General features: G+C 41.7%; 1 protein-coding gene across 1 annotated transcript in view; it reads right to left on the bottom strand.

The window, feature by feature from the left end:
- LOC102369842 (sodium channel protein type 1 subunit alpha) overlaps window positions 1-22,045 on the bottom strand; it is a gene marked incomplete at its 5' end in the record, with an annotated part of 86,956 nt that overhangs the window by 55,628 nt on the left and 9,283 nt on the right. Inside the window, 4 exons of the mRNA XM_006029487.1 lie at window positions 4,656-4,773; window positions 14,976-15,467; window positions 16,304-16,660; window positions 18,474-18,647. Of these exons, the coding sequence (XP_006029549.1) occupies window positions 4,656-4,773; window positions 14,976-15,467; window positions 16,304-16,660; window positions 18,474-18,647 (1,141 nt within the window). The remainder of the gene's footprint in view (window positions 1-4,655; window positions 4,774-14,975; window positions 15,468-16,303; window positions 16,661-18,473; window positions 18,648-22,045) is intronic.

Raw genomic sequence — 22,045 nt, 5'->3', positions numbered from 1 at the left:
CCCTCCCCGCCGCCCCCCGCCCCCGCCTGGCTCTCACCCATTGACTCCTCAATCTACATTTTCACTGACTACCTGTCTTGTATGCATACCTGCCCAGCCTGGCTTCTTTACTTTTCATTCCATCCAGGAAGAGCACACACCAACTGCTGAAACTTCCTTAGCCTGACAAAGGGTTTTTGAACCCGAAAGCTTATTTAATAACTATTCTCCAACCATTTGGGTTGGTCTAATAAAAGATATCAGATTCACCCAAGGAACCTTGTTTCCCTCATTATTCGCACCTCCCAGGCATCCTGGGAAGCATAACCCCTAAACCCCAGTTCCAAATCCCAATTTATTAAAACATAAGACCTTACATCCTCTTTATTTCTTTTGAAATTTTTTTCTACATTTTACTTCTTTTTATTTTATTCTTCAGTGGCTGAATTCCTCCATCACCCTTCCCCCACACCCATTTCCTTTCCACCTCTCATTTCATTACTCACCCCCATCCCATTAATTGTCCACCTCCCAGCTTCACGTTCCCACCCCTCCAACCCATCTTTTACACAACCCCCCACCTAGAGCAGGGCTAGAAGCCTGTCCTGGTGTGGGGCTCTCTTAAAAACTTACTGTTGAAAGTATTCCATTGATATATTTCTTGGGATGAAGACATGGAGCAAGACAATGAGGATGACATAATAGCTCAGTAATTATGGCATCACGTAGTCTAAGAAGGACTAGTTTCTGGTCAGTCTGGGAATAACCCTGGTCCTTCTTAGCCTATGTGATGCCATAATCACTGAGCTATAGTGTCATCTTCACTGTTTTGCTCCCTGTCTTCAGCCCAAGCAATATTTCAGAGTAGTATTTTCAACAAGAGAGACTGAAAGAGCCCCAGCCCAGAGTAAACCGGTGGTTAGGATAGAATGCTTGCAGGTGAAAGACGTGGGTTCATATCCATTTAAACAGAAGGAAGATTTGAAAATGGCTTTCTGTTTCCCAGGGGGATGTTTTAATCACAGAGTAAAGATGTGGGACACCAACACCTCCAACTTCCTGTCTTCATTGTGCCAGATATGCTCTGAGTCTATTTACTGGATTAGGCCCTGAAGTCGAGACAGATGGAAGAAAACCTAATGTATAATTACCATTGGGGATAGGTTTGAGATAAGTGCCACACTGTTTAGTGCTTGCAAGACTTAGATCAGGGGTCAGCAACCCCTGGCACGCGTGGTGAGCATGGCACGCAAGGCCATTTTGCTTGGCACGCAACCGCCAGCCTGGGCTCTAGGAAGCTGCTGCCAGCCATGGAGCCCGGTCTGCTCCCAGGAGGCAGCTGGGTGGCTACAAGCCCTGCTGCAAGCAGTCTGGGTATCATGGCTGGCAGCAGCTACCCCAGACCCTGGGCCAGCTGCAGCCAGGAGGCTGCAAACAGCTGCTGCCTCCCTGTCCCAGCCAACAGGCGCAGTGCCAGCACCTGTTGCCTTCCTGGAGTCCAGGGCGGGAGACAGCCAGGGCCAGGGCAGGGAGGGAGAAGCTGTTTGCAGCCTCCTGGCTGCAGCCTGCCCAGGTTCTGGGTAGCTGCTGATAGCCACGGGCCCTGGGTTTCTCGTAGTAGGTAGCTGGGAGGATGCAAGCCCTGCTGCAAGCTGCCCAGGATCCATGGCTGGCAGCAGCTACCCAGAGCCTGGACCAGCTGCAGCCAGGAGGCTGCAAACAGCTGCTGCTTCCCCAGCCCCAGGCCCAGCCACCTCCCAGGCCCAGCCACAGCCCAGGGCAGGCAGCAGGTGCTGGCGATGATCCCCACTATGCTGCCCTCCCCCACTGCCTCTGCAGAGCAGCGTATAGAACCTGGCATGGGGAAGCGCACGAAAGCTGCCTGTTGCTCTGGCCACACTTCCCCTGAAGGTGGGGGCAGCAGCGCGGGGCACAGCCCTGTGCTGTTGCCCACGCTGCCACCATGCATGCAAGGCAAGTGTAACCAGGGCAACGTGTAGCATGCAGTGGCAGGCAGCTTCCCTGTGCAGCCCTTCTGTGTGCTGCCGCTCTGGGTTGCATGCGCTGTGCTCTGGAGGGCCCAGGGGAGGGCAGCAGGGCCAGGAGTGCAGTGTGTGTGACCCAGAGTGGCAGCGCACTGAAGTTTTATTTATTGTCACCAGGTTTACAATTTTTAAAAAATCTGGTATTTACCATAAAAAGGAAACATTTATGATTATTAATTATACTAATATGCTGTGCATCCTGCCATGTACCCCCTGCCCTCATTTTGTTTTTCTGGCATGCCGGCACTCCAGCACCTTCCAAGGTGCTTACCCCTGACTTAGATTGTTCTGTGCCCAGTGCCCAAGTTACAAATATTAAGAAACATTTTGAAATTGAGAACTTTAGTTAAGAACTATTTTTTGATTATTCTTCCAGTTAACTTTAAATTTACTTAACTTGTGATCCAAGCCTATTTTCTATAAGTAGCTCTTCTATAATGTCTTAATTACTTATCAAAAACAACTCTAAGTTAGCATCAACTCCTTGCTGGCTCTGGATCTCTTTTTTTCCAGTCTGGGTCAGGAAAATTAATCAGTAGCATTTATCTTCCTAATGAAGTTACACAGTCTGTATTCAAAGCTAATTCCAGGAATTACTCAGTAGAACCTCTTTAACTTCTACTTTACTGAATTTTACTTTTCTCTATAGTCTATCACATTATTAGCACATGGCAATACTGTACCAACTTTCTTACTTCTATCTTTCCCAAACAATTCATATCCTGTATTCCAGTCACAACTGCTGTCCCTATATGTTTCTGTTTTTCCTGTAATATGTGATTTTGCATTCTGCATCAGTAGTTAAGTTTCCCCCTTTTTGTTGCCAAATCTCTTTGAATTATTTTACAACCATTATGGCTGTTTCTTAATGACGACATCCAGTTTCAATGGCTTGATATGGCACAGTTCTTCCACTAACTGCATGTCCTACCTAATTACTGCTTTTATGCATATTAGTAATCTTTCCCCATGCCATCCAAACTTCTGATTGGATCACTGATATGTCTTTCCCATATCCTTGCCTATCTGATTTTCTTTCTAGTGGCTATATCTACATGAGAAGCTGACTCCGCAGTAACCCAATACTACTGCGCAGTAGCATTGCATGGCAGAAACCGTGACATAATGCTACTGGGCAGTAGTATTAGGCTACTGCACAGTAGTGTTATGAAAAAGCTGCTCATCAGCGTTACTGCACATTTTACATTTTACAAGTACTAAATGACTGTGCAGTAATCCAAGTTACTATGCAGTAGTGCCGCTGAGTGGGTTTTTGTGATGCTACTGCTCAGTAGCTCTGAGACTACTGCACAGTAGTATCGCATCATGGGTTCTGCCACGCTACTGCACAGTCAACATCTTGTGTAGAGGAGGACATTGTGTACTAAAGCCAGGTGTGGAGCTTACACAAGCTTCTTTGAAAGATCTCTTCTCACTGCTTAATTTAAAGCTGTTTTTATCTGTTATGTCAGCCTCAATTCCAGAGGGTTTTTGCCCGTTATATTCAGGTGGGAGCGCGCCTGTCAGTAAAAGTCCTCTTTCTATGAATGCAGTATCTAAACATTCCAAAACCTTCCTAATAGTACCATTTGTTTCTCTTCATTACCTGATCATACTTTCAACTTCCTTCTCTAGAAACCACAAGAATTCCACTGAAGTTCACTTAAGTAAGCCTCCACATTTTAGAGCATCTTCACCAGTCTGGCATAGTTATTCATTCTGGATCCATTCTAGTGGAAATCTTTCAGTGTCATCTGTTCTGACATGAAGGATGATCAGTGGATTCTTCCTTACTTTTATAAGGATCCTTTGCAGCCTTTGGTCCACAGCTCATATTCTTACTCCTTCATGGTAGCAGCCTGAAAAATCTAAATTTTGGAGGCTGGTGCCAAAAGCAGTAGTTGAGCACCTAACAAACCCTTGCATAAATCTAGTTCCCTCTGCCTAGGGCCAAGTTTTCTCCCCAGGGAAGTGCTTAATAGCAGTGTGTGTTTGTTTATTTAAAATTACAGAAATGAAGGATAAAAGACTGGAACAAACAACCATGCTGGGCTATTACTTTCTACTAGGGAGAATTAAAGAATGTGAAGATTGTTTCTTTTCATTTTGCTTATTTCTTAAATAAAGGCTCAGCCAACATTTAAATCAAGACAAACTATATGGAGTTTTTTTATTTGCCAGTCACTAAGTGCCAGTTTCAGGGATACTTATTCAAATTTAAAAGCATTTTGAAAGTTACCTATGAAAAAAAAGCTCTAGCATGCTAAGAGTGCTAATTATTATTTTTATCTAATTAGGATACTCTCCAACTCTTAGATACTACAGTAGGACACTAAGAAAAATAAATGGTTTCCTCTATTTTTAAACTGTAGTAATTTGTTTATATGATGATTTGGCCATGGTCTTTTGTTATCTGAAAACATTATATTTCTGCAATATCAGTATCAAAGTAATAATTATCTTCATTGTATATTATGAACTGAATAAACTGTTCATAATCCATAATTATTTATATATGTCAATGTTTTATAAAATGGTATTTCAATTTGTAAATACTTGTAAATAGTTTAAGTAGATATTTCTGTTCACTTCCTATTTTTGTTACTTTAGATCATATTTTACTTTACTCACCTTCTGTAAAACAGGCTTCTGGCTCCATGGCTTCTTCAGGTTCAATTTCTGGCTGTTCTTCTGCTGGAAGTCCAATATCAACTGTGCTACCTTCAGATGAACTGGACAAATTTAACTTCTGTGAAAAAAACAACAACAGAGAAGTCACAAGAGCTCAACTGATGCATGTATGAGAAACATTACTAGTCAAGGAACATAACAAAAAGTTGGCTCTATTATACCTTTGAATTTTTATGTATTCAGTTTATGTGAGTAACAGATTATTTATATATATATAAAATTCTTTAAGTAAATATATATATATATATATATATATATACTTGTGCTTCTTTCAGTTTTCATTCTGCATTGTAGGCATCCTTTTAATAAAAGGACAAAACATCAGTGTAAGCAGGTTGCCTCACCTACTGACTTTGCAGGTGGGTTTTGGTCCCTGAGGAGCTCCTCAGCCGGTCCTCCCAAATAAAACACACTCTTTTAAAGAAGCAGAACAAGCAAGTTTCCTCTTCTGTTCTCTCTCTTGGTCTTCTAGGCTCCCAGTAGGACTTCTCCCTCATTATCCAAATGCCCTGCAGCTGGGATATCTCAACAGGGCTGACTGTTGTTACCTCTCAACTCCGTGTCCTTGGTGAATCCTGACACAGGACGCAGCCTGTCTGACTCACAAAGATTTCTCCCCCCCTCCCCTCCTCTACCTGAACAAGAACCGATTACAAAAGACAATGAAGATGTAGTGGGAGACACACCTAAAGCCCTCCAGATAAGGGTGAGAAGAGTGAAACAACTGCCCTAGGTCTCATTTGCATGCAAGATGGAACCAGATGACAATTCATTTACATGGAAGATGGAGAACAGAATGCCCAAAGCAGAGATCGCAGTGAATTCTGGGATCAGAGAAGCAGGGGAGCATTCCATGATGGGGAATCTTTGCTCCCAATGCTAATCAACCCACATTTACACACACCCAGCTCAGCATTTATCAGACCAATTCTAATCTGGATTTACAAAGGACTTCCCCCCCAACACACACACCTCTAAGTAAAAGTTTAATAGACATCTCGGGCCATATATTCCCCAGTCCCACTATAGGAGTTCTACTTAAACTTGATTGACTAAAACTCGGTTGCCGAGTTAGGGAATGCTGAGGCAAAGAGACCGAGTCAGAGGGGGTATGGGCAACATTTGAACAATGGTTAAGGGTTCATCACAGCATCCAACCCATTGGAGCCCTGACCACAAGTGTTGTCATACTTTTCCTGGGATGACTGGTGGGAGTCCTCCCCACAAAAGTTATGAAAAGTCATGCTAAACTGAGGCTTGTTCACAACAGGTAAAAATCCCAAACCCTGATGCTGCAAGCTTTCTATTGTTTCTGAAGAAACAATGAGGTATCCCATCCAGTATATCTGCTATCCATAGGAATTTCAAGCTGGCTCCTAAGTGTCTGGTTACTCCTTAACCTTATGTTTTTCCTGGTTATTAATCAGTTTCTTGAGGTGTTCCAAACCAGATAACCCCTTGTCAATAGAAAAGACAATTATTTACACTATTAAGAATGCTTTGAAGAAGCTGAACTGAGGGTATAAAAATCTGTAAAAAAAAGCAGCAAAGTTGTGCTTCAAGAGGAGAAGTCTCTCTGACACCATCCGCTGTTGTTCCCAAGAAGCTGGAAGAAACAGATTGTCTCCCTTCAAGAATTGTGCTAAGAACTTTACCTGTCAGCATTGGAACCCGAGTGCCTTGGAGTTGTGAGATCCCAGCTCTCGCTCTCTTTTCTCTTTCTCTCTTTAGGCATAGATTTCTGAACCTGAATTGTATTAGTTAAGCTTGAGCTAAATTTCCCCAAATACTTAGTGAAACCAGGGTAGTATTGTAATTGTTTGTGTTTGTTTTCCTTTGCATGTCTATTACTACTAGTACCATTATATATTTCATATACTTAGCAATAAATAACTTTTCTAGTCAAACTGGTAGTGACTGGGTATATTTTTCCTTCTCTACTTCTCTTTCCCCATTTGCTCTGCAGCAATGCTTCTTTTACCTAAGCTAAAGATCCCTGTGAAGCCCAAAAATACTGTGGGGTCTCCTCATCAAGAGGCTAAAGATTGGGATGTGCTGAGTTTGAAACACATAAAGGAATCAGCTTGTACAGGCTGATTGACCCAGTTTGGCTCAAATGTGCCCTAATGAACTAAATGCTGGCCCATGAGGGTGTCAGCTAGACACCCAGCTGGATTCAGAAGTATTCTGTTCACCTGTGTGCTCGTGTCTGACTGAAGTTTATTGTTGCTCTGATGAACTGATTCTTGGCATATGAGGGTGTCAGCCTATCCATGTTGATCAACCTGGCTGGATCAGGCGTGTCACATTAATCTGTGTGTGTCTGTGTGTATGACTGATTTGGTGATTGGAGGAACCCAGCCCCATTGAAACTGAGTCCTGCAAGATAGCTCCATTGGGGGTGAAGACTTGCAGAAGACTATACAGCTCCATATAGAAACACAAGTAACACAAGCAGCACATTGATAGAATTACAAAGACTCTAGAAACGTATCCCTAATAAATTAACACACCCCAAAGTGACAGGCAAATCTGGTAACACTGTTCCCTCTGAAAGGGATAGATCACCCTATTACAGTCAGATATTTTGGTATTACAAAACTAGCTAAAATACACTATCAAGTATTAACTAAGGAAAAGAGAAGTGACTGCTTACATAGTAAGTGATGTTCTTTGAGATATATTTCACTCTTACTGAGTGCATATGCTGAGGTTTTTTAGTTAGCAGTGTTTGTTGTCTTCACATTCTTGTGCTTTCCATCCAGGTTATAAAAAAGGAGTCCCCAATATGTCTTGATTCTTTTGCCATTAAAAGAACCCATGAGTTGAGGGCTCTGAGGCATCAGGCATGGAATATGCCTACAAATTACACATCTCAAAAATACCAATTAATGTGTATAGATAAGTAACCTATTTCTGCTATAACTGATTGTTCATAAGCTCATTATAAAATGTTAACCCCTAAAGAACAATTTTATTCAGAGATGGGGGCAAGTGAATGTAGCACAGTCCTACCAAATTCTGCATTATCCCTTAAATCTTTACAAACACATAACACTTTCAGAGAATTTACTCTCTCATAGAACCACTTTCTGTGTGCCTCAAGTTAGACAACACTTTGAAACTGAAAAATAACTGTCCCTGAGTTTGCAAAGCCTTGTCTAACCTTATATACTATAAGTAGTCCAATTGACCTGGATGGAAGTATTCACGCTGCATAAAGATAAATATATCTACATTTTTCAGGTCTATAGAGTTGGTCTGTCGGTACTAAATGCACATTTCCAGAAAAAAGCTAAAGGATAGGTGTCTGGCACCATGAAGCTACTGAGGATAGGGAAGTAAGCCTATCTAGAAAAAATAAAACTCTGAATTCAAACCCCCATTGCCTTGTGAGCAATTAAAATGACTCTGAGCCTACAGCTATTGCTTCAAACAGTGACTGCTATCAATAAGACCACCTGACCAGGCAAAAAATTGACTAGATGGTTCTCAGATGTGATCAGTGGTTTCAAACTTTTTTGGCCACATACAACTTTACTTGCAAATTACTGCTGCACATACCCCCTGCTACCTGAGAACAGTGGGTGTCAAGGTCACTCTGTGTTAAACAGTCAGAAGCTCCCCCACCATTATTAAAGTGTAGGCACATACCCCATGGCATAGCATGATGTATCCCTGGGGTATTCATCCCCCAGTTTGAAAAACATTGAGATAAATGATGAGTGACCAACCATACAGCTGAGTGGGGACTGCTCAAGGAAAATGCTTGATTGCAGCAATAATTACACATTTCTTATTTACTGGTCCTTGCAGATGATAGAGGTACTAAACTGACAAACTTTCTTATTGCTCTTCACTAAAGAAGTTAACTAGTTTCATACTTCAGTATCAATCAATGTGAGCAAATGTAGTTTAGAGTGCAGAGGTGGCCTGGAATTTCTGTGCGTCACAGGTGGAAAAAAAAAATCGGGGCTTGTATCCCAAACAAGCGTAAAAAAAATGGAAGAATAAGCAGAGCCTGTAATGATTAAAAAAAAAAAAAAAAGGAATGACCAGCAAAGAAGTTTCCATCTTAGAAGTCAAGAAGTGTAGGGAAAGTATTAAAAGTAAAGCTAAGTTTGATCTTCCGAACAATATTGAAACAAATAGCAAAAACTTCTTCATTTATTTGAGCACCAAGAGAAGAATGAAAAAATAGGCTAATATTCATGAGGATAGGGTAAAGATAAATTGGCTCCACAAAAGAATGACTACTTTGCCTCATTTCACAGTAAGAGAAACAATGAAGACTAGGTCAATGGCAGCATGGATAGTGGGAAGTTTGGAAGGCTTGGAAAATAGAAGTCATGGACCACATCCCAGGTGGGAGCAAAATTCAAAGTTTTTAATGCACTGAACTCATATTAACTAGATAATCTTCATCTCAGAATTATGAAATAACCAGCACATAAAATTACAGATCCAGTAGCAGATATTTTTAATAAACTTGTCATGATGAGATTTCACTACATGAGTGGAAAATAGCAAATATGGTACAATGTAAGCTATTTAAGAAGTTGAGAGACAAGGCAGACAAACACATAAATAGTGTACATAGCATTAGCCATTTGCCAAATCTCACTGATTTCAATAATAAAGGCACTGCTTAAGGTGATGCATGCATACTAACTGGTGTGGGAACAGCCTCCCAGAAGCTGTCTGCAGCTCATGAATGCTCATGTTATTGTTACTCAGAACCTGCCCTCAGGCTCTGCTCAGCTGTTTGCACCTCATTAAGCCTCATTACATTGTTACTCAGAGCACTTCTAACAGCAGGACCAGGTCAATTTCTGATTTCAGGGCTGCTGAAAGCAGATAACTCTTGGCAGTTGAGATATACTCCAAGCATTAACTGAGTATTCCATATACTGGGCAATATTCTGATTACTAAATGAGTTTGCTATAGCAGATTATAGCGTGCTTATAATTAAGAAAGGGGGAAAAAGCAATATTGGGAATAGTAGGATCATTAGTCTGAACTCCTTAGTAAGGAAGAATATATTAAGAAGGAAATATTTAGAAGGCTCTGGACTTTTCCAAAGCCATGATAATTAACACTGCCATCGCTCCCCTGCTGCCAAATTTCCAGACCCCAAAGACAGGATGATATGGCTCCATGGACAAAATCCAGCCTGTGGACTGTAGTTCAAGGACCACTGTCCTAGGTTATATTGAGTGAGGTATTTCCCATCAAAATAGGAAAGTACTGATAAGAAAGATTTACTGAACCTAGGATGGGAGATGCGAGGAACAAAGATGATTTTAATGTATGTTAGGAAGCTCAGGTTCTTCTGCTTCATGTTGCATAAAAGATTGTATATAGGACTGAAAAAAAACACCTAAACATGTTAGTTGCTTGGGGAATTTTGTATTTTTTGCTGTACTTTAAAGTATTCAGAACTCTTCTTTATGTATTACAGCAGAAATCCAATGATTATTTATCAATTTTGCATATCAAAATTATTTGACTAACAACTGCCCATAGTATTTTAACAGTTTTTACTTTCCCTTATGGTGGCTTCCTCTTCACTGCAGCTAACAAAGGAAACTAATGAAAAGGGTAATTAAAGCTCATGTTTGTGTGCCCAAATCAAGTATCAGTGGGATGTCAGATTTCAGCCAGTACATCTTTCCTGTTTAGACTTCAGCTGAGCCCTGCAAAAAGAGCCAGAAGCCCTTTCTCTGCTATCAGTCATGACTCATGACTACAAAGGACAAGATTCTCTGTTCAAGGATGGTAAAGAATGTATGTTCCAGAAGTGAAAAGGAGGAAGAACAAGCTTTTTTACATTTGACACCAAGGAACATTGTGCTCTTGGTATGCATGTCTTCACTGATATTAGCTGCTAGCTTGATGCTGATGATTGCCCTGGGTTCTATTCAGGCACCTATTCAGCCAGAGATATCAATATCTCTTGGGGATGCAATGTGTGGCTGCAGGGTGGTTGGTGTTGGTGATAGCTTCATCTTTCACAATATACCCCCTGTGACCATGTGGAGCTTGGTAAGTATGTCTCTAGAGATTATCTGGTTTTGTTCTTGTGTGAAGACACACCTCTGTCAGTCTTTGCCCTTCCATTCCCAGTGACCCTTCTCAGTGCCACTCTTCTGCACTTGCGGTGTAGTAATGGCTTTGATTGCTCTACCTAATCTTTGTTAATGTTTGACTATGGTAAAGGTTTGACTATCCTAGACAATGGCCATTTACTGCTATAAGAATGTATTTGTAGCCTTTTTTCCTGATGATCATTTCACAAATTTTCTTTTTTCTTTTCTTTTCTCAGGTGACCCAAAATATCACCAGGGATCTGGGTTTTCTGGGAAAACGGAAACAACCACAGATTTCACCTTTTACCGGAGGCAAACATGGATTTTTCATTTTACCAGAGAACCCCATGGGTTTTGCAGTTTTGAGTTCCAGCCTGCAAGGGGCTGGGAGTGAGCAGGAGGCAGGTGGTTAGGCAGGGGGTGCCATATGCATATATATGCACATGGCCACCAGGCAGCCTAGAAAGCAGCTCCCACAGGTAAGTGTGTGTGTGTGGGGGGGAATAGAGGCCCCGGTAGGGAGGGAGTTGGGCAGGGCTGGGACTGGGGTTGCTGCCCAGCAGTGTGATGCATGGAGCTTGGGGCTGCAATGTGTGGCTGCAGTGCTCCAGCAAGGAACAGAAAGGGGTTGTGGGCAGCTCGTCCTAGGGACGGGGGGAGGCACCAGCTCCCTGCTACTGCATACACTCCTACGAGGCAGGGGGGACCCATACCACCCAGATCTGTGCACAAGGTGGGTGCATACTGCCCACTGTGGGCTCAGGCTGCCACCCTACTGCTTTCTCCAAGGCCTATACAGCCCAGTGGGTGCAACATGGTGCTGCAGAGTACAGTGGGGCCATGTGGGGATCTCCTTGCCACTGTGAGCTCTGTGCTGCCCTGGTGATGCATCCCCAGCAGGTGTGGCACCAGAAGAGGCAGTGGTATGGGGTTGTGCCCCTCACTGCTGCTGTGCACACAGATCTGGGGCCCCTGGGAGTGCATACAGCGGTGGGGAGCCGGGCCCACCCTGCCCAAGCCAGCAGCAGGCAAGCAGCAAGGGGGAGCTGGACTCCACTCTGCTGCAGCAGCCACTACCTCCTGCTGGGGACAGGGGGCTCTGGACCTAGGTCCCTGGCCTTATAGCCCTGGCAGCTGGGAGAACCCTCCAGTAGGGCTGGGGGTGGCAGGGGTTGTGGGTTGCAGGTGACAGGCATGAGCAGGGCTGGTGGGGACTGTAGCGGAGAGTGAAGAGCACCAGCAGGGCCAGAGGGCTGTGGTGGGGTGGGAGTGAGGAACATGAGCAGGGCCAGGGAGCTGTGGGGGGGAGTGAGGGGTACCAGCAGGGCTGTGGGGGTCAGTGAGGGGCCTTTCATTTTAATAATGGATTTCAGGCTTTTTATCAGAGAATTTGTGATTTTTTTATTAGGGAAAACCAGGATCTCTGAATATCACTCACCCAACTAAGTTGGTCACATAGGGCATTTATATATGTACTTTTGTTTGCTCCGATGTGCCACAAATCCAGCATGTTGAAGAAGACTTAATTCTTCAAGTCTGTGGAGCACACAAGCTGATGCACCTGGTGCTGTATCACGTAGATTTGTATAACAGTGAAATGCACGTTAATGCGCAGAGAATGGTGGTGGTGTGGTTTTGAACTAAAACACCACTGATGCGTTTTAGTTCAAAAGTTCACTGCTGCCATTTTCTCAGTGCTAATGAGCATTTTGCTGTTTATACAAATGTATGCGCCGCAGCGCCCAGTGCTTTTAAAAGCACCCGATGCTGTGGAGCACACACGTGTACAAATGCCCACAGGATGCTTGTAGATATTTTAAAAACCCCAAAACAGCACTTTATGTTAAATTCTGTAACAAATCTGCGCCAAGCCCAGGAAAGGCAGCATGTTAGTTGAACCTGGCTCGCCCAGCATCTAACATGGAGCAAAGGTGATTTTAATGTATGGAAGAAGCAGCGTGGTACTTTGACCAAGCTTCGCAGCATCTGTACAGATTGGGCACTTAAGTGGGGCTTCGTTGGCATTTTTATCTAATAGCTGATTGAACCAGCTGATTGAATCAGCTATTAGATAAAAGCGTGAAAAAGCCTCGCTGAAGTGCCCAATCTGTACAGATGCTGCGGAGCTTGGTCGAAGTAGCGTGCTGCTTCTTCCAATAAAGCTATTTTAACAGTAATTATACCTAGCCCGCAATTCTCTACTTTACATATAAGAATGCAATGTGGGACTGTATAAAAGACTTACTAAAGTTTAAGCATATTATGTCCACTGAATTTCTTTCATCCATCAAGCTAGTTACCCTGTCAAAGAAGGGTACTTAGTTGATTTGATATCCTTAACATATCTATTTGGATGCCAATGGTTACGCCCTTTTTCTCCAGGTGTTTACAGATTAATTGCTTTACAGGTTTTTTTACAATAACTTTCCAGGTTTGAAGTCAGACTGATCAGTTTATTATTCCCCAGGTCTCCTTCTCCTCCCTTCTTTTAAAGATAGGCATGATAGATGATCAGACCTTTTAAATGTTCATGGACCATCTCAAAACCTTCCTTGTGGTAAATGTTCTGGACCTGGTGTATTTCTTACATCAGGAAACTTTTAAGAGTTGACCATAATTCAATAGTAGGATGGCTGTTAATGCCACAGGTATTGATTTGTAAATGAGGAAAGCATTGCTATCAGTACAGGGGATTGCAATAGTGCTGCTCTAATGCTCTTTTTAGCATAAAGGAGTAGGGTTGTGGTCGAAGCCTAGCTTTCAAATCTTGTGGGAAAGTCTTAAGGTTGCCAAGTTAGCATTAAACTAGCTGAATCAGGTACAGGTAGCCATCCAGCAATGGCAGAGCTTAGCACAGTTAATTTACCAGATCAAGAAGATGGCTTTCTACTGATCGCCAGATAGCTAGTTTTAGGTTAATATGTGCCATCTTCATACTACAGTCACTTGTGTGATGACAAACATACTGTTAGATCACTTACAAATTAACTTCAGATATTTTTAGGTCAACAAAGTGTGGCTGAATCTGTGGCTTGCTTATAGCTCAGAAGCTGATCCTTGACTGTGGTCACCCTTTGATAAAAGTCATGGGCAAAATCTGTACACCATTCAAGCCAATGACAAAACTCCAATTGATACCAATATGTCCAGGCATATTATCAGACAGCCCTAATGCAGGAAGATTGTGCACATGCCACAGTCCTTTCTGGTCTGAATGTGCAGCAGGTGCACAGGAAATTTTACCTGGAGGCAGCAGCACCCCATTGAAATAGAACCAACAGTGGTTCTCTACTGGGGATGCTGCCATATTAAAAAAAGTAGTGGAGGGGTGCTGTGACTGAAAATGTTGAGAAGCACTGATCTAGCAACAGATGTCCTATGGCAATGTTCTATTCTATTAACATGAGTCCTCAGTTATAACTAAACAGCTTTGTAGTATACAACTAGCCCAACATTAAATATCTTTTCATTGGAATCTTGATCTAGAAAAGCTGATGATTCCAGTAGCTAAAAAATCCTTTTATCTAAAAGACAAAGTACACTTGCTCCTCATACACCTACCCCACTCTAGATATAACGTATTTTCTAGGCCCTGTTCATCCCTGCATTGCAGCTCCTGGGAAACTCCCATGAAGCAAGGGCTTTCCTGAGTGACAAAGATCCAATTCATGATATATCTAGTACGATTCCCAATGCGGAAGACATGTTCAGGGTGTCCTGAAAAAAGGAGGAGTGTGATTGTGTATTGCTGTGCTTATCTGTCACTAGTTTCTGCAATGAGCTCTTAAAAGCACCAATAGCTTGTGGAAAACATTAGCCTGTTGGGGAGCTGAAGCAGTTCCTAACCATCTCAGGATAAGGAAGGAGGAAACGTTTTATAAAACTACTCCGGCCATCCTCTTTTTTGGCCCCAACCTCTAAGCCAATTCAGGCCTATATGGAGATGAAAGTTTTCATCCCTTTTTATTGTATGTCCCCTTTGAGTCTCTTATTAGGTTCCTAAACCATATCTTTATTGTTATTCATTACATATTACTTATTTTCCCTTACTTTTTTCCATATGCAGGTCACTATCAATACCTCATTAGTAAACCTACTAATTTATGCTGAAAAAATCAGAACAATTATCAAATTAAAAAAAAATTAAGTGGATAGGAAACATTTAAATACCTCTTTGCTTTCTTCCAGATCTGACTGATCTTCACTGCTAAACTCTTCTGTATTTAAATTTTCAAAATCCGACTCCCCGACAGCAATGGGTACCGTCACAGTGAGACTTGGGTTGTTTATGAACGACATGTAATCACTTTCATCAATGATGTATTTTTCCACACTGCTGCCTGTGCCTATGCCACTCGTGGTTCCATTCCCATCTCTAAGATAATCATGGTCTTTGCTTATTTCTGCTGTCATGTGGTTAGAAATGCAGCTGTTCTTCTTGTTGTTTAAATCTTCAAGTGGTTTGATTTCTTCTAAAGCTTTTTGTTTTTTAACAAAAGATTTTTGGATGAATTCATGGACTTTTCTTTTCACATAATCTACTCCCTTCTGCATTCTTGCTACAGCAATCTGGAGATTATTCATTTCATTATCATCATCTGTGGCAGCAAGGTTATCTGCACTAAATGAACTCAACAGCAAGGCCAAAAATAGGTTCAATACCTGTAAGGGAAGATAGAAAATAAACCCTAAATTTACCTCAGTGGAAATATTTTACTGTTATAATACTTTGCGCTATGTGAAGCATTAAGAATAAAGGCTCAGGTTTTCACACCTCTCCCTCACCACTGCCCCGGCCCTACAAAAAATTAAATAATGGAGGAATAGATCATTAATAAATGTGTTTACTAAAATTGCTCTGGAGAGAAAGTATGTTTTAAGTAATGATAATTTGAAGAAGAGCAAACCACATAATAAAGAACTCATTCATAAATATGATAAATGAAAGAGCTAAATATAGTTTGCTATGCTTTTTAGGGGCTTATTTACTGTCAACTGCCAACTATGTGAAAATGAACTTTAATTTGTGAATATTGGCATAAAAGATTATTTATTTAACAATTCAGACAAAGAATTTGTTATTTATTACCACCACACTGTTTAAAGAAGTTTCACTTATCCCATCAGAGATCACAAATTATAGCAGATGTGATAGGTGACCATATATAATTAAAAATTCAGAGCAAATGGTTTATGAAGACCCAACAGGTTTAAAATTATTTGAAACACTAAGTATTTTCAAGTAATCAAGATCAAACATGTAGAACGTGGCTAAGTGCTTATTCCCTTTTTATAAAGCAGGAATTTGATCCTGCATGGTGCAGAATATTCTGACCTCAGTCCAAGAAAGCTCTTAAGATGAACTTCAATCGCTTGAGTAGCTTGACTAAAGTCTCTTGCTTAAGTGCTTTGTTGAACAGGAGCCAGAGTGCTTAGCACATTTCAAGACCGAGCCCCCATTTTTTACAGAATAATCTTTGATTTTTTTAATTACATACCACTAAGTTTCCAATCACCATGACCATCATGAAGACAGTAAGGCACATAGCTTGGCCTGCAACTTCCATACAGTCCCACATGGTCTCTATCCATTCTCCACACAGAACCCGAAACACAATCAAAAAAGAGTGGAAGAAGTCTTGCATGTGCCAGCGTGGAAGTACACAGTCACTTGCGATTTTGCAGACACATTCCTTGTAGTTTTTACCAAACAGCTGCATACCAACCACAGCAAAAATGAAGACAATGATGGCGAGCACCAAGGTCAAATTCCCCAAGGCTCCTACTGAGTTACCAATGATCTTTATCAACATATTTAGTGTTGGCCAAGATTTTGCCAGTTTGAAAACTCGTAACTGAAAAAAAAAGAGTAGAAAAGCATTGTGAGTACTAATTTTATTGAAAGCACAAGATGTTTTAAAATTAATTTGTGAAAATATATTGGTGCAAAAAAGTCACACAGTGGCAGAGAATGGATGCTGAAAGGGAGAGTAAACTGGAAATGACCAGGGTTTTTTCCACTGTTCCTTTCTCACTTGCAGCCTCCAGCATTTAAAGTCTAGGAAATTCTGATTCAGAGGCTGTATGCCTAAGTCTCATGCTCAATCACTACTGATGCCCCTTTCATCTAAGAATTTCATCCAGTCCCCTCCTGGGTTCACCACTGAGCATGATGGGGGGCTGCACTCCTGTGGGACACTCCATTCACCCCTAAGAATTTTCCAGTCCTTTTTTGTATCTAGTTAAACTGTCAGCTTTTACCACATCTGATGGCAATGAGCTCCACACTTTCATTACACTGTGTGTGAAAAAGAACTTCCTTTTGTTAGTTTCAGGCTTACTACCTACTAGGGCTGTGTGAAGCATTGATCCCTGATTCACTTCAGTGGAGATTCAGCCCGATTTGGTGGCTGAATCTCCAAATCCAAATTGAATAAGAGGACCCTTTAATCTCTCTGAATCAAATCAGAACCCTCTGAATCAATTTGGAGAGATTCGGAGAGATTTGGAAAGATTCAGTGATTCGGACATAGAGACAACTTTAAATATCTTATCTATATACCTCTAGGTAGCAGAGGCTTGCGAGTGCTGTGATGCTGGGGCACATGGAGCATCCCACAGAAGTGCAGGGGGATCCCCAGTGCACTCGGCAGCAGACCTGGAACTGCACCAGAAGCACTTTCAGTCCACTGCCAGGTCTGCTAGAGAGCATGCTGCCACCCACCCCCCCAGCTTTGTGACTGGTGCTTTCTGGGTCTGGGTGGTGGTGATCACTGAGCCAGGGGGAGCCCAGGGGGACGCCCTGTGTGCTCCCTGGTGGACCCAGAAGTGAACTGGAAGTACTTCCAGTCCCCTCCTGGGTTCACTGCCAAGCATGCGGTGGGGGGGGGGGGCTGCACTCCTGTGGGACACTCCATTTGCCCCAGCACTGCAGTATTCACGAGCTGTGCCTGGTACCATGATGTACTTAGAGAAAACATTTAAAGCTGTGTCTATGTCTGAATCACTGATTCTCCGAATCAACATCGAATCTTCAGATTTGGATTCAGCCAAATCGAATCAGGGACAGTGATCTGAATCAAGGAATCAAATCACTGTCCCCGATTCAGGCCGAATCTGAATTGAACAGGGCCCGCATTGCACACCCCTACTACCTACTAGTTTTATTTTGTGACCCCTTTGAGTAATTTTGTGTCATTTGCAAATTTGGCCACCTTGCTACTCATCCCTTTTTCCAGATCATTTATGTCAAACAGCACTGGTCCCAGCATAGATCTCAGGAGGACCCTGCTGTTTACTTTTTTCTATCCTGAAAATTGACCATTTATACTCATTCTCTGCTTTTTATACTGGAGCCAATTTCTAATCCATGAGTAGACATTCCCTGTAATCCCATGACTCCTAATTTAATTAAGAGCCTCTAATGGGGAACCTTATCAAATGATGTCCAAGAATACTATGTCAACTGGAACACCCCAGTCCACCTGCTTATTGACACCCTCAAAGAACTGTAGTAGGATGGTAAAGCATGATTTCCCTTTAACAAAACTGTGTTGACTACTCCCCATCAAGTAATATTTATCTTGCTAAAACACAAGCATAAAACTGAAATAAAATTAGTGTTACAAGAACATATTGTAAAATGTAATATTTTAGCCATGTATTTACCAATCTGAATGATCGAAGAACGGACAGTCCTTCCACATTTGCAAGACCAAGTTCAATCAAACTAAGGGTTACAATAAACCCATCAAAAATATTCCAGCCTTCTTGGAAATAATAATAAGGGTCCATAGCAACTATCTTGAGAAACATTTCTGCTGTGAAGATCCCAGTGAAGACCTAAATTAAAAATGCATTTAATTAGAAAGTGGTTAATTGCTAATTCTATTTTTGTGCACATTTGTATATTTACCTACATATCTGCAATGAATCCACTCCAAAATAGCTATTCATAAAATCTAACTCAGTACTTTATCTTTTTTTTTCTTTAAAATATAATCATAGGAGGAAATTATGCAAAACTTCCCATTAAAAATGGAGCATGGACGAAGAACTGATTCTCTTCTCACTGAATTTAGTTTAACATTAAACAAATTACTTAAATTGCATGCTTATAATTCAGTTTTAACTCTATTAGAATGCCTGGCTCTTTCCAACTTTATAGTACTACAATATTACAAAAGTGGTTTTCACAGTATGCAACTGGATGATTTCTAAGAAATTACACACTGGTGTCCTTAGAATATCATTCATGGTATTCTGCTGTTATAGGCCCTCTTTTAACACCTGTTCAAGTGAAGATCCTTTACTAGTATAGTTTTATTGACTTCAACACAGCTATGACATTATGCACTAGCTGATGACAAAAGAAATTATAACCATTTAAGCAAAGTGAGAATTTACTCTGTGTGTGTTTTTACTGGCCTTAATGGACAATTAATGGCCCAAAATGACACAATCTAGTTGGTATTTAATATTAAATGTAGCTTAATTACAGTAGCTTCTGATGAAGTTTTGTAATTGAATCCTACCCTATCCCTATTTTGAAGTGGTTATATATAATATATGATATATTACAGGAACTAATAGTATAACATTATAACTAAATATTAATAATATGCAATTTTACAATTGTGTATTACTATTATAACATTATCATATCTATAATATATAAAGAATAAACAGAGAGCTCACAAGGAATGGAAAGAAAAATTACATCTTGGAAAACAAGAAGTATCAGAATAATGTGAGAGTTATCCAAATTAGTGAAAGGTTCTTCAGATATATGAATATAAAAATAGAATGAGGAAGGAAGAGGCAGAGCCACTATACAGTGAGAATATAAGGAGATTTTAGATAATTTAGGTATGGCTCAAATACTAAATGAGTATTTGGCCTCAGTTTTCAGAAAAGACAATTATATGAGGCATGAGAGTAAAAGCAAAACATCTAATGAGAATGAAAGTGAGAATCACAGATTGGTGATGAATAGATTACCTCTCTTTAAGAATTCTAAAAGAATTGTCACAAGAAGCTGCAGACTTGGTAATACACATTTACAAACTTCCCCCCTATTCTGCACTGGTGAGGCCCTGTCTGGTGTAGTTTGTCCAGTTTTGGGCCCCCCACTATGGACAGGATGTGGACCAATTGGACAGAGTCCAGCAGAGGGCAATGGTTAGAGGACTAGAGTACATGATTTACAAGGAGAGGCTAGGGGAACTTAGCTTATTTAGTCTGCAGGAGAGAAAATTGAGGGTGAATTAATAAAAGCCTTCACCTACCTGAAGGATGGTTACAAAGAGGATGGAGCTAGACTGGGGTGGGCAAATTATGGCTGGTGGGTCAGATCTGGCCCACCAGATTTCATCCAACCTGCTGCACATCCCTTGGCCCTGTCCAGCCCACATGCAGGGGGTAGCCCAGGCCATGGCGTGTGCAGCTGGTCCTGTCACCCCCAGGCATGTGGCAGGGCTAGGGTGGTAGTGGCCAGACTTTGCTTCCCAGCAGCTCTGGGGAGGGTGGCAGCTCCTTCCAGCAGCCGCCACAGCCAGTGTCATGGCCACTGACAGACCCATATTACTAGACTAATGCCAGACCAGTTTAGTAATCTACCACTTATGGAGTTTTGGTGAGTTGTTGCAGGTGGGGACAATGGAATGCTGACCTGGCCTGGCCCACCCTGGCTTGGTGGGGTGCTGATCTGGGGCTCAGTAGCTCACCAAAACTCTCTCCAAACCAAAGCTAGACTGTCCTCAGTGGTGGCAGATGACAGAACAGGAGCAATGGTCTCAAGTTGCAGCAAGGTAAGTTTGGGTTAGATAGTAGGAAAAGCTCTCTCACCAGGTGGGTTGTAAAGCACTGGAAAAGGCTACCCAGAGAGGCTGTGGAATCTTCATCCTTGGAGGTTTTTAAGATATGACTAGACAAAGCCTTGACTGGGATGATCTAATTGGGGATGGATAGTCCTGCTTTGACCATGGGGTTGGACTAGATGACCTCTTGAGGTCCCTTCTAATCCTAATTTTCTATGATTCTATGAAGTACAGGAGACATTTGTAATATGTGCATCACCTCAAGGGTGGTGCCATATAATTGGAAAACAGGTAATCTAATATATATATTTAAGAAAAGGAAAAATGTGTTCAAGGTAATTACATAGGTATTTTACCCCAATGATATGCAAGATTTTCAAACAGATATTGGAGAAAAAAAATAATTAAAGGCAAAGAGATAAAGTGAAAAAGAGATAAAAAGCAACAAGCGTTACCAGACTAACCTGATAGCTTTCCTTCAAAATAGATAACAGATTTTCTAGACATAGATTTCATCTATCTAGACTTCAGTAACATATTTGATACAGTGTGACTTGGCAAGCTAACAGTTAAGATAGAGAAGATGGACTACAGGGAATTAAGAGAAGAATTGTAAGGTGATCTTGAAGACTGGATACATAGAAATGGGACAATATTCAATAATACAAAGTGCAAGGTCACATACTTGGGATGTGTACAAGCATTTAATTTAACCAGCTGAAGTTCAACAACTTAAGACTGAAATTCAAATGGGCTGAAACTTGTATATAAGCATTCAAAGAGTTGTCTGCAGGCTCTGCAAACAACCTGCAACACAAAAAGCACCCAGCCAGAGGGACCCAAAGCACACATCTCAGCATGCTTTTCAGGTTCCCCATTCTTCATGCCTACAGGTGACAGCAGCTAAAGGTACAGGTCAGGACTGATGAGCTGGTGGCCCAAGAGAACCCTCCACCAAATGCCCCTCCAGTACTCAGGGGGTAGTCTACACATTCATTATGTGCTTTAATAACCAAGTACTAAATCAACGCACAGTAACTCATATTACTGCGCAGTAGCACCAGTGCATGGGTTTTTTTCAGACACTAATTGAGAAGTAGCCTAATATTACTGCACAATAGCATATTAGCATGGGTTTTGCCCAGCATGCTACTGTGCAGTGTTACTAGACTACTACATAGTTAGCAACTTGTACATGGTTAGTGTCTAGCCCACCCAGGATATCAGCTAGCAGACCCAGAGAAGGTCTGCTGTCTTTTTATGGCTGGGCCATGAAGCAGAGACTTTGTCTGGAGCTGTGGGTACCTGGAGCAGTGCCTCTGCCAACATATCCAGAGCCCTGGCTATGGCTACAGAGGGAGGATTTTGCCTATAGACAGCTGGGGCTGGGCACCTGCCAAAGCAGTCAGAACTGGGGTTGTA

The sequence above is a fragment of the Alligator sinensis genome, unplaced genomic scaffold (assembly GCF_000455745.1).
Source record: "Alligator sinensis unplaced genomic scaffold, ASM45574v1 scaffold738_1, whole genome shotgun sequence".
Lineage (NCBI taxonomy): Eukaryota > Metazoa > Chordata > Crocodylia > Alligatoridae > Alligator > Alligator sinensis.
The sequence above is the reverse complement of the archived record's forward strand: the minus strand, read 5'-3'. Positions and strand labels throughout refer to the sequence as shown.